At 40.8% G+C, this 13,114-nt stretch overlaps 1 protein-coding gene across 4 annotated transcripts in view; it reads left to right on the top strand.

Annotated features, from left to right (window-relative positions):
• Positions 1–13,114, top strand: part of TNPO3 (transportin 3) — a 102,324-nt gene that overhangs the window by 66,712 nt on the left and 22,498 nt on the right. For 2 of the 4 annotated variants that reach the window (XM_089676955.1, XM_089676956.1), the window contains exons 9-11: positions 1,891–1,998; positions 6,756–6,865; positions 12,018–12,157. In XM_089676955.1, the coding sequence (XP_089533081.1) occupies positions 1,891–1,998; positions 6,756–6,865; positions 12,018–12,157 (358 nt within the window). The remainder of the gene's footprint in view (positions 1–1,890; positions 1,999–6,755; positions 6,866–12,017; positions 12,158–13,114) is intronic. The other 2 variants (XM_089676958.1, XM_089676957.1) reach the window with 1 other exon arrangement.

Below are 13,114 nucleotides of genomic sequence, written 5' to 3'. Positions count from 1 at the left end.
AAAGAGGCGTTCACCATCGAAAGGCATGCATAAAAGATGCCTGTTACAAGCTGTTCAGTATTGACATCCTAGAGGCCTGTACATTCTCTGGCAGAAACAACATAAAACAGCACTGTAAAAGACCCTATCTGCAATTGTTTCCTAAGAACAGGGCCCTCAAAGATAGGCTGACATATGGCTGGTTGTAAGACAAGACCAGCGAGAGCAATGGTTGCCATTAATAGGGTTTCCAAGCATCTATCAATCTACCAGCAGAATATTTAAAAGTAAAAGTGCTAATAATCTGCCGCATTACGCCTGAAATTGATGCGTAATTATAGAGTATTAGCATGTCTGGGAAAAGAGCCACGATAACCCAGACGCTGACCAATGTCCTTTTGGTTGTCTCTCTCAAACCACAAACAGCCCAGAGACAAGCAGATGTACTACTTGCTCTCTTAGCGAAGATGGTGGACAAAACTGCGTCATCCGGAAGTCATAGAGGTAATTTTTAAACCGCCCAAGCAGCAATGCTGTGTGGGAAAAACCTCCCCAAATGTTACCAACTGCCAGTGTAGTGGAGACCTTTACAGAGGGCAATATCACAATAATATCCCACATAAAATGCTACGCAACCAAACCATAAAACTAAACGTGCATGTGCAAAATGCAAAAAAAGTGTGCAAAAAGTGCAATAAATATTACCAATTGGATAACAGTGATGTAATAAATAAAATCCTGAACCACTCCACAGATGTGAACATAAAAGTCCATAAATACTGTCCCAATCTTGCAGCAAATCTCCTTAAAGTGGAGTTCCACTCAAAAGGGGAAGTTCCGCTTTAATGCTTTTGTCCCCTGCTCACCATTAAGTATTGGCACCTTTGGAGAGCAGGGGTGGAGCAGGTCCCCGAGTTTGACAGGTACCCGCTCCCACTTCCGCTGCGATCGCCTAGGCAATCGGAGGCGTAAGTTGACCTCTCCCTCCGCATAGTCTTCATGGACACGTGACAGGTTCCAGAAGACTACAGGGCCATTCACAAAGCGCAGCGCTTCATGCGCAATGGACACCTGGCTGTGAAGTTGCAAGATGTCACAGCCGGGTGCCCACACTAAAGATGCCAGGGAGAGAAGACGGCCAGTGAAACCAGCGGTGGTGAGGACACCTCTGGACCGAGGGACAGGTAAGTGGCTGTATTTTAAAAGTTGGCAGCTACAGTTTTTGTAGCTGCTGACTTTTATTTTTGTTTTTCAACTGGTACTTCGCTTTAATGTGCTTCATATGTATTTCCACATGCATGTATATCATGCGTGCTTCAGTATAAATGCCTGTGTGCTACACCACTGCATGCCATCACCTCTCATTTCTACTGCTTACCTCAAGCCTTGACCCACACTCGGGTAAGGTCACTTTCCCAACAGCCTGGAGAGCACTCTGCACTGTATCAGGAAGGTAGATTACAAATGAATTATAAACTTGAACAGAAAAATGCCAATTCAATAGAAAAAAAGAGCACAAATAGCCTCTCATAGTGTAGTATTAACAAGATGTAATGCTTTATTAGCCCAAAAAATTTAAAAAACTTCTCACAAAGTCAGTGGAGAAAAATCGCCTATTTAACAACCATTATAACATTACCCCCTTAAGGATAAACCTCCATCGGAAAACACAAGTAAAATGGTCGACCTCAGACTTCCAGCGTGATGACGCCACGTAGCCCCATGTTTTGTTTTTTTTTAATCTGACTTGAGTTCAGCTTCAAAGTAGTCCTAGTTAAGTATTTGATTTGCCATTTCTCCTTTTTAAATTTCTAGTTATTAAAAGTTGATAAAAGAATTTGATCTTGTTGGGAAAAAAAATGTGTGTGTGTGTGTATACAATTTATATTTTTATCAACTATTTTCCTACAGGAAGGGGTTCCTGAAGAAACAGATGACTTTGGAGAGTTCCGCATGCGAGTTTCAGACTTGGTAAAGGACTTGATCTTTCTGGTGGGCTCCATAGAATGTTTCTCTCAGGTATGTTAATTATCCTTTAACTATAATTATAACACTGCTGTGTATATCCCTGTGGTGGACCATGAATGGTTAACTTGATTGCTGTGGGTAGGAACTGCCTGTTTAAACTGACCTATTTGGATGTACACAGCTCAAAAAAATTAAAGGAACACTTTTTAATCAGAGTATAGCATCAAGTCAGTTAAACTTCTGGGATATTGATCTGGTCAGTTAAGTAGTAGAGGGGGTTGTTAATCAGTTTCAGCTGCTTTGGTGTAAGTAAAATTAACAACAGGTACTCTAGATAGGCAACGACACGACCCCCAAAACAGGAATGGTTTTAGAGGCCAATTAAATTGTTTTTCCTGCTCATCTTTTCTGACTGTTTTTCACTAGTTTTGCATATGGCCAGGTTCAGTGTCACTACTGGTAGCATGAGGCATTACCTGGACCCTACAGAGGTTACACAGGCAGTCCAACAACATCAATGCGTGCCATTGCCAGAAGGTTTGCTGTGTCTCCCCAGCACAGTCTCAAGAGCATGGAGGAGATTCCAGGAGACAGGCAGTTACTCTAAGAGAACTGGACAGGGCCGTAGAAGGTCCTTAACACATCAGCAGGACCGGTATCTGCTCCTCTTTGCAAGGAGGAACTGGATGAGCACTGCCAGAGCCCTGCAAAATGACCTCCAGAAGGCCACTGGTCTGAATGTCTCTGACCAAAAAATCAGAAACAGACTTCATGAGGGTGTCCTGAGGGCTTAACGTCCTCTAGAGGGCCCTGTGCTCACTGCCTGGCACCATAGAGCTCAATTGGCATTTGCCATTGAACACCAGAATTGGCAGGTCCGTCACTGGCGCCTTGTGCTTTTCACAGATGAGAACAGGTTCATCCTGAACACGTTACAGAAGTGAAAGGGTCTGGAGAAGCCGTGGAGAACGTTATGCTGCCTGTAACATCGTTCAGCATGACTGTTTTGGTGGTGGGTCAGTGATATTTTGGGGAGGCATATCCATGGAGGGATGCACAGACCTCTGCAGGCTAAACAATGGCACCCTGACTGCCATTAGGTATCAGGATGAATTCCTTGGACCTATTGTCAGACCCTACGCTGGTGCAGTGGGTCCTGGGTGCCTCCTGGTGCATAACAGTGCCCAGGCTCATGTGGCAATAGTATGCAGAGAGTTTCTGGAGGATGGAGGAATTGATACCATTGAATGGCCCCCATGCTCACCTGACCTAAATCCAATAGAACACCTCTGGGATATCATGTTTCGGTCCATCCATTGCTGCCAGGTTGCACCTCAGACTGTCCAGGAGCTCAGTGATGCCCTGGTCCAGATCTGGGAGGAAATACCCCAGGGCACCATCCGTCGTCTCATTAGGAGCATGCCCCGATGTTGTCAGGCATGCATACAAGCACGTGGAGGCGATAGAAACTACTCAGTAACATTTTGAGTTGCTTCAATTAAATTTCAGCCAAATGAACTAGCCTGCTGCATCGTTTTTTAACTTTGATTTTCGGGGTGTCTTTGAGTCCAGTCCTTTTTCAGGTTGATAAATTTAATTTCCATCAAACGATGGGGCATCCTTACGTTCTTAACACATTACCCGGTTCATATCAGTATAGATATCCAGCATGATATTTTTCCCCATTGAAATCTGATGTGTTTTCAGAGTGTTCTTTTAATTTTTTTGAGCAGTGTCTTTAATAAAGGAGCCGATTATGTTTGCTTAAAGCAGAACTTCATATTTCAGTGAACTTTAAATAGTTCCTTTCAACCAAGCTGGTTCAAAAGAACTATTCGATTCACTAACAGATGCAGCAGCTTTCAGTGCTGTATAAGCATTATGTAGCATCAGCTAAATGCAGTATACAGTGCTATGTTCCTGCATCAAGACTAGAACTTCCTGTCCTGCTCCTGGGAAAAACATTTAATTGGGCTGAACACTGCTCAGCCACTGAGAGGGAGCTTTTTATTTTATGAATGAACACAAAGCTTCCTCTGATTGGCTGAAGAGTAGAAGTAGGCAGGTGACATTTCTACCTCAGCCAATCAAAGGAAGCTTTGTATTCATTCATATAATACAAAGCTCCCTCTGAAAAGCTGAGCAGCGTTCAGCCCAATTCGGTTTTGTTCCAGGAATGAGACAGGAAGATCCTGTCCTTCTGCAGGATCACAGTACTGTATATTGTATGTAGCTGAGGCTACATACAGTTTATACAGTGCTGATAGCTGCTACATCTGTTAGTGAAGTAAATTGTTTGGACCAGCTTGGTCCAAACAAACTGTTTAAAGTTCACTGAAACCTGCAGTTCATTTTCAGTTCCCAATCATGTGATGGCAAAAATTCTGGTTGTTTGAGTTGAAGCAGGGCAACACAAATATAATCAAGTAATGCATAGAAATGATATATCGGCACTGTCAAAATCAGTTCACAGTAAATGTAACCAAATCTGTTATCTAGTAGAGGCCTAGAGTACGTCTTTACCCATTGTGACTTCTTAACAACCTGTCCATAATTAAATCTACTGGTGCCAAACCAGAAACCTTTAACCATGGTGCCCATCATTTTTTCATACTTATTCAAGCATCCTCTGTGCTGTTATACACCTCTATCCAAACTTTATTTACTGCCTGCATTATTAATCCATTCCCATATTGTGGAGGGATCCTCCAACTTCCAGTGTACAAGTACTAATTTGCAAGCTTGAAACGGGGCCCTTAGTATTGCCTCTTGTAAATTCCTCCAGATCTAGTTCATCTAGCGTTATATAGCATTTTGGATCTAAGGGGAGTGATATCTGAAATACTGAGTTCAGTGTGTCTATCACCCCTTTCCAATATGGGTGCAATTTTGGACATATCAATAGTAGATGAATCAGGTGTTCATAGTCCTGTTTGCATCCTGTACAAAGGGGAGCTGGTAATAGACTCATGTTATATAATCTGTGAGGAGTATACACACAAAAGAATGTACAATTGTTTCAGCCTCTGTGTCACATTTAAAGAGCAGGTTACTACTGATTGGAAGACCTCTTCACAGTGGTTCTTCATCAACTGACCTACATTTTGCTCCCACTTCATCACCCTTAAGTGGTGCAGTTTAAGGAAAGACTATAAAAGCATGGCATAGCATTGTGATATAAAGCCCCAGAAGGGCTCGGCATCCATAATTAGGTTTCAAATGGGGATAGGGGACAGGACCTAATCAGAGATGTTACTCTGATCCTTAATGGCATGATGTAGCTGCATATAGTAACGATACATAGAGGATGGTTAGTTAAATTTCTTCTGAAGATCAGCAAATGATATAGAGACCCCGTAGAAATGGGATAGAGTCCCTGTGGATAGTGTAGATCAGCCTTTCTCAACCAGGGTGCCTTGAGGTTTCTTCAGGGGTGCCATGACAAAATATCTAAAAATTTCCCAAAATTTGTATACAAGCCTGCCTTTTAGTTACACAAAGCCACAGGTTTTCATTGTGCACCATTATGAACTTCTAACTGCTGGCATCCTGACAACCAATGACATCATCAATTGATAAGGAGGATGTCAGCTGCTTACACAGCATCCTAGTTTTACCCTCCCCCGCCCCTCTCGATCAGTGCTGGGGTCACATTAGGTCAGTGATGGAGAAAAACTGAAGGAGAAGAGAAACAATGCAATGCTAGTCAGTACCAGTGTGCAAAAGTGTATTTGCTTTAGAAGAATAAATCACCTCTAATATTAGGTGTCCTAAATGTGTGGATGTTGCTGCGTTATTTAAAACTTTTCACATTTAGAATGGTTTGCCTCAAGACTGTTCAGAATTTTAAAGGGTGCCTCGGGACTGTCCATAATGTTTAAGGGTGCCTTGACTGAAAAAAGGTTAAACACTGGTGTAGATCATCACCTCAGAAGACTAGTTACATTTAGTCCTGTCACAGTTCCATGTCGTTCACAGAGTGCCAAGCAAGTGCTGCAGTTGGGCCGCCAGGTAATATAACCAGGGGTTGGGCAAAGCTGAACCACCATGATCTTTGGGGTGTTGCCTATGTTCTAATTTATTTTTAGAAACATGGTCCTTCTAAATTGGGGTACACAAAAAGGAAATTAATTATTCTGAAAATCTTAAGTGCATTTACTATGGGGGTATTCTGAAGGAATTAGAGTAACTGTGGCATGAGAATCTTGATCAAACTTACCGTCCCCGCTATCAAGGCATAGGGAGTTCCAGATGTTAATGCGGTCATAGAACAACTGCATAAGAGGGAAATTGTTCAAGTGACAGAAATCACGAATCACAGGGAGATCTGAACCCCTAGATAGCTAAGAGAAGTGATGGTGGGGATAGTGCCTGCTGAAGCTACTGGCTAAGAAATTTCCCCATCTGGTGTCATTAGTACTGAGTTTGATCAATTTATGGTTAGTCCTGAGAATTTGCCAAATTCAGTAACAGTGGTCATGGCCTCTTGCAAGGAGGAGTCTGTATCACCTAGCAGCAGCATAGTTTGTTTTTTTTGTTTTGTTTTCTTTAAACCACATGATTGAGTTTTCAAACCAAATCATGGTTGACATTATTTATTAACGTTCATTTTGTAAAATCATCGGCCTTGTCTCCTTTAGTAACCTTTGCTGACTACATTTACATGACCCTCCTTAGGTTCTGTCCTCTTCAACTTAATATGACAGTGTTATTTGTCTAAAAGAATGTAGAGACAAAGAATATCTTGCATCATAAATGTTCTGCGATGATCTTAATTATTATGATGCTGATTTTTTCCATTTATATAGCTTTTCTTTTCCACGCAGCTGTATTCTACTCTGAAAGATGGAAATCCACCCTGGGAAGTCACAGAGGCTGTGCTATTTATAATGGCTTCCATAGCTAAAAGTATAGATCCGTAAGCATTGCTGTACTTTTTTCTTTTTTTTTTCTTAAAGGTATACAGTTTAACCACCTGCTGCTGTCTGTTATTTGCTATAGGTTTTTAAATGTGTAAAGCTGTTTTGAGATGTATGAAGTATGTACTAATAGAGATTCCCTTTTAGCTTGGTTTATACTTTCATGGTATAACACGGAATGCTTTTGTGTGCCTTTTTTGTGTTGTGCTTTTGAATTATTTATGTTCATTTTTAGTTTTTGCTTTTCTGTTGGCATGCACACATTCATTTTTTAAAATCTTTGGATAGTGGGGGGAAGGGTAGGAACCTCTGTCAGGCATTTTTGTTTTTAACAATGTCTAAATCCTCTGGGAGAAAGTCAACTTTTGTGTTTAACCTTGTGATTATAATTATGACTGGGAATAGAAAAAAAGTCTTGTGGTAATAAGTGTCTAAGAATGGGCTTCCCATACTTTTGAGTGATTTCCTTTCACTTCCTGTTTACAGGACAGGAAGTAGAGCTAAATCTCCCCAATGGAACATAGCCAAAAAAATAACTGACAGGTATTTGAACTATTCCCTACTCTATTCAAAATCATAGGTATTTTTTTGCACACAAGAATATAGATCCTCATCAGTAGGTATAAAGTAGTTAAAGTACACATATCCTCATCAGTAAGTGTGGAGTTGGCTTTGGATATAGAAATCTCCCCTAGGAGGTTGGTCATTCATTTGAAACTCCTCCCCTTTTTTATGACTCCTTCCTTCAGCTTTTGGAAGGATTCCAAAGTAATGACCTCATCAGTGTTCTGCTGTGTATATCTTAGCACTAGTTGACCTACATTACAAATCTTCTGACAGACAAGACCGTTCTGAATTTATATTCAATTATGTTTATTTAGCTGTTCTGCTGGAGTTTGGCTTAAATTGTATTGGGCTAACTATGCAAGTTTTCATTAGAAAGTTTACTGTAGTGCAAGTTGACATCTAAGGGTAAAATATTCTTTACAATATTAGTTCCTTGCCTATAAAAGTTGCCAAACTGTCACCTGTGCTATGTATCATGAAAAGTTGCTAAATGAGGTGTGCTTATGTAGGTGTTGGGAATTAGAAGGATTTTTCTTGGCATAGGAGAAGCAAAATAATCATTTTAAAATGAATTTTGTTTTTACTCTAAATGCTGTATATTGAGATTGGAATAGGAGTAGTGCCTGCAGAGCTTCTTTCTGTTCTAGTGTGATATGTGATCCCCAAAGCCTTACACTGTTATCTGCAAATTTCACACTCGTTCTCACCCCTTCTGCCTTCAGGATCTTGGTTATTTTGAGGGTTAGGGACTGACGTAAATGTTTTACACACACACACACACACACACACACACACACACACACACACACACACACACACACACACACACACACACACACACACACACACACACACACACACACACACACACACACACACACACACACACACACACACACTTTTTTTGGTCACAGGCACAATTTTCATATTTTTCGCTCTGTATGCCTCGAGAATAAATTAAAAGGAAACAGTCCAAATGAATTTGAAGTGCAGACTTTCAGCTTTATTTCAAGGGGTTGAACATAGATATCAAGTACAAATTTTAGGAACTGCAGCCATTTTTATACACAGTCCCTCCATTTTCAGGGGCTCAAATGTAATTGGATAAATGAATATAATCAAATTGTTCATTTTTAATATTTTGTTGAGAATCCTTCACTGGCAATGACTGCCTGAAGTATGGAACCCATGGACATTACCAAAGACTGGGTTTCCTCCTTTATTATGCTTTGCCAGGCTCTAACTGCAGCTGTTTTCAGTTGTTCTTTGTGCGTCTTTCTGCCTTTAGTTTTTCCTTCAGCAAATTAAATGTATGCACAATTAGGTTGAGATGAGGCGATTGTCTCGGCCATTGCAGAATATACCATTTCTTTTCCTTCAAAAGCTCCTGGGTTGCTTTTGCAGTGTGTTTTGGATCATTGTCCATCTGTAGTGTGAAGCCCTGTCCAATCAACTTTGCTGCATTTGGCTGAATCTGGGCTGGCGACATATCTCTAAACACTGCAGAATTCATTCTGGTCTGGCTTTTTTTTAGATGTTTTTTGACAAAGTCTAATCTGGCTGTTCTATTCTTCAGGCTTATGAATGGTTTGCACCTTGTGGTGAACCCTCTGTATTTGTTCTCGTGAAGTCTTCTCTTGATTGTAGACTTTGACAATGATACGCCCATCTCATGGAGAGTGTCCACCACTGCGGTCTTCCATGGACGTCCATGCCTTTTTATGTTGCTGAGCTCACTAGTGCATTCTTCTTTCCTCAGAATGTACCAAATTGTTGCTTTGTCCACTCCTAATGTTGCTGCTATCTCTCTGAAGGATTTGTTTCATTTTTGAAACCTTACAATGGCCTGTTTCACTTGCATGGACAGCTCCTTTGAAAGCATGATGTAGGTTCACATAAATAGATTCCAAATGCAAATACCACACTTAGAATCAACTCCAGACCTTTTACCTGCTTAATTGACGAAGAAATAAGGAAGGAGTAGCCCACACCTGGCCATGAAACGGCTTTTGTTTCAGTTGTCTAATCACTTTTGGTCCCTTGAAAAAGGGGGGATGGCTACTCTTAAGAGCTGTAATTCCTAAACCCTTCTTCCAATTTGGATGTACATACCCTCACATTAAACTTGAGAGTGCGCACTTTCAGCCCATATCCATTATATAACTATAGCCTGAATATGCTGTAGTAAATACCTGACAAAAAAAATAAAATTGCGCCTGTGTTAAAATATATATGGACCGAACTGTGTATATGCAATTTATTTATATATATTATAAAGTGCTGCGTAAATTGACGGTGCTATATAAGTACCTGTAATAATTTACATTTTGCAATGAGACTAGAAGACATTGGCATGGGAGGGGGTGGAGCCAAGTGCTAACTTCATAGTTTTCAGTATTTGCATACTGGAGTGCCTCAGGATTCAGCCCTCAGATTCACTGTAGAAGGTAACTGAGGCAAGCCAGTATCTCTGCATTAATCAACCCTAACTCATTAATCAACCCTAGGACACAGTGTTGATATTCACAGACCCTGGGCTCGTACTTTTAGACATTGGCAAAGTTTCGAGAACATCTATAACCCTACCGCACTCTGTGTGTCTTCAGTTTTTTGTTAGTGTACCAAGATGATGGTCCTCTTCTCCCTTACAAAGATATCACTCTTGGATTAGCTATTTTATTATTTTCCTTTGGATTCTTCAGTGTTTCACTGTCCTCTAATACAACAATAGAAGCAGTGCATCCATATAGCTGCAGCCTTCGTAAAACCTTGGCAGCCTTACGTTGACCTTGACGGCCTGTAATGTTGGATCCTGCTTGGACGTTTGCGTCAACACTTGGTGTAACTCATGTAGTTAGCCGTAGGAGGCTATACAGGTCCATGGCTGTGGTTCATCCCTATGCAACCCAGACCCTAAAGACTCCTTCGAAGGTATGCACACCATGACGGGTGAAGTCTGAACCCTATTTAGGGACTAGCAAAATGAATAGGCAAGACGGGGTCACCTTGTTCCTTTCAGCATTACTTTTGTTCCACAGCAAGTAGGAGATAAAAAACCATTATTTGCTTTACAATGTTCATGTTTATCCTGAGTAGGTATGCGTTTATACATTAAATTCAGAAAACTGGGAATGTGTTTGAAAAATGTTTCTCCTATTCATTGTTAAACTTTTCAAACTTTGAGCTAAAATTCAACTGCTCAGAGGTTAGTCTCAGGTGGATGACCAATGTTCAACACAAAAGTGGGCAGCACTGCAACACTCTTAATACAATCTTATGTAATGTACCATATATCAGTGCCCTGCTTTTGGCCCCTGCCAGCCAACACATACAAAACGATCAAAAGAGCCGGCAACACGACGAACTGCAGTAGTCCTTTGTCTTATTCAGTAAATACAGTACAGAGGTAAAAAATCCAGGAAAAAAATTTTGAAGCATTTTGGTCTCAATGGACCTTAGTCATAAGAAGAAGAGGACCCATAGGTGGTGTTAAAAGAGGCCACAGAAGATTTCTCACCCTCTGGCTCCTATACAAATGATGATATGGTTTTATGAAACATGGTTGATATGCTCACTGCTGCTGTGCACAAAAGCCCCTCCGCATTGTTTCCCTTGATTCTCCTCTGTCTCGCCTTGCCCCTTTGAGTATTAAGAGACCTGCCAAGCCTAAAAACACATTTCTTGTTCATAAACAAATCGAGTCAATCCAGGAAAAATGTTTACCCCTTCAAGAATCATTGCCAAACTACTGGGTGGAAAGAGTTCACAAAGAAATTGCAGACCTTGTTCTCTCAGTCTTAAGCATCTTTACTGTACCTACAGTTAAGATGTTCCTTCAATGTCTAGCATTAGACTTTTTTAGTTTATGCAAGATCATGTGTAAAGGTAACATTTACATTTTATTACCTCTCTGGCAATGCCTTCATCTGATGTTGTCCCCAGAGCGACAAAGCCACCATTATTCAGGCATTATCTAGGGTCAGGTATTTCTTCCTGGACTGAGATGCTTGCTCAGAGGTGACTCAGTCATGTAAATTCTGTTGCCTTGTAGTTCTTGGTTGCATCCACAAATGTCTGACACATATCTACAGCTGCCTCTCATCTGGTGACTTGCTACAAAGTAATGTATCTCAACTGTCTCTTATTTGGAGGAGCTGTCCCTTTAAAAAAAAAAAAAAAGAAAAAAAAAATAATCATGTCCCTCCTCCTCCATCAGCTGGGCTATTATTCTAGTAGCCCAGCTAGTGCTGCACTTTGTATTTGTCAAACTGCAACTAATTCAATTAGGGTAATGGTTTACCACCACTTTAATGCAATAATTTAGAGGTTGGATGAAAAGATAAGTGCAGTAAAACCATTTTAGTAGTATGCACTTTTTTGTAGGTCTGATGTACACACCTACTGTTTGTTTAAATTCTGAGGAGGATAGATTTAATTTCTAATCAGTTTTGAAACCTTGCAATTTCCTGTGTCTACACTGCTATCCTGGTTTCATCAGAACAATATCAAGAATTCAGAATATATCAATACCTTTTACGGTTTGCATGAACGTTTTTGTTAATCTCTCAAACTTTTTATTTGCAGAGAGAACAATCCAACTTTGCTAGAAGTCCTAGATGCAGTAGTCCGACTTCCTGAGTCTGTTCACATTGCTGTGCGCTACACTAGCATAGAGCTGGTAGGGGAGATGAGCGAGGTGATTGACCGAAACCCTCAGTTTCTCGGTAAGTTCTTAATGGTAAGCTTTGGTTTTTAGATGGCATTTTTTTTGTTTGAATAGAATAACACACTGAGGAAAGCACTGTGTCATATTCTATCTAGCATGCATTTCATTTTTTGTAACTTTTTTTTTTGTTGTTGTTTTTTTTGTTTAAAGTCCTCCAAATAAGTAGCTGCGAACCAGATTGTAAAAATCGGTCTCATGATTGCAATCATGGCAGATAAATGTATAATGGCTACTGATTTTTTTTTTTCTGATCAGTGAGTGTTATTTTCTATATACTGTGTTCAGCAGCTCACATGCGTGAAAGCCTTGTCAACAGCCTAAAGGTTTTGTCAACTCATGGCAACCTTTTGGGCATGTGTGACAGAGGGTGGGCACCCTAACTAATAATCGCATCCTGACTATGAAACATGTTAGGCTTTTTAGCTTTGCTGTAGCTGTGATTAGGCCTTGTTCATATGAATCTAAGCAAATTTAAGCAAAGGTCCGTGTTTCCCCACATTGGTGTTCCATGCATCTGCATGCAGCCAGTCCTGTTCATATCAGATGGTACAGAGTAGCTGCTCCCAATTTGATATCCGTGTTGGTGTGTATGGATGTGTGTCCCTGAACCCACACTGTCTGTATTCGGGGACATGTGCCTACACTCACATGGATGAAAAATTGCGAGCATTGACTGTAGCCATGCAGCTGCTGTATCCCTTTTGACATGACTGGAACACCTGTGCAGACAAACACGGCCCTTCACATAGGTGTATGCTTATGTACCACTGTGTGATTTAGGTATTGCTGGGTGCTGCAATGACCACAGGCTAGGAACCGTAGAAAATCTAGGTGAAGAAATGTCACCAGCACATCAGGGATTCCCCAAAATGGGTCCAAAGCTCTATTTTTGTGGTCACATAGTAAACACAAGGCAGTGTTTTGGAGCTTTGCAGCGCCACTTCGTCAGGCAAGT

Source organism: Staurois parvus, unplaced genomic scaffold (assembly GCF_062004578.1).
Source record: "Staurois parvus isolate SC_StPar_1 unplaced genomic scaffold, SC_StPar_1.0 ptg000175l, whole genome shotgun sequence".
Classification (NCBI taxonomy): domain Eukaryota; kingdom Metazoa; phylum Chordata; class Amphibia; order Anura; family Ranidae; genus Staurois; species Staurois parvus.
The sequence above is the reverse complement of the archived record's forward strand: the minus strand, read 5'-3'. Positions and strand labels throughout refer to the sequence as shown.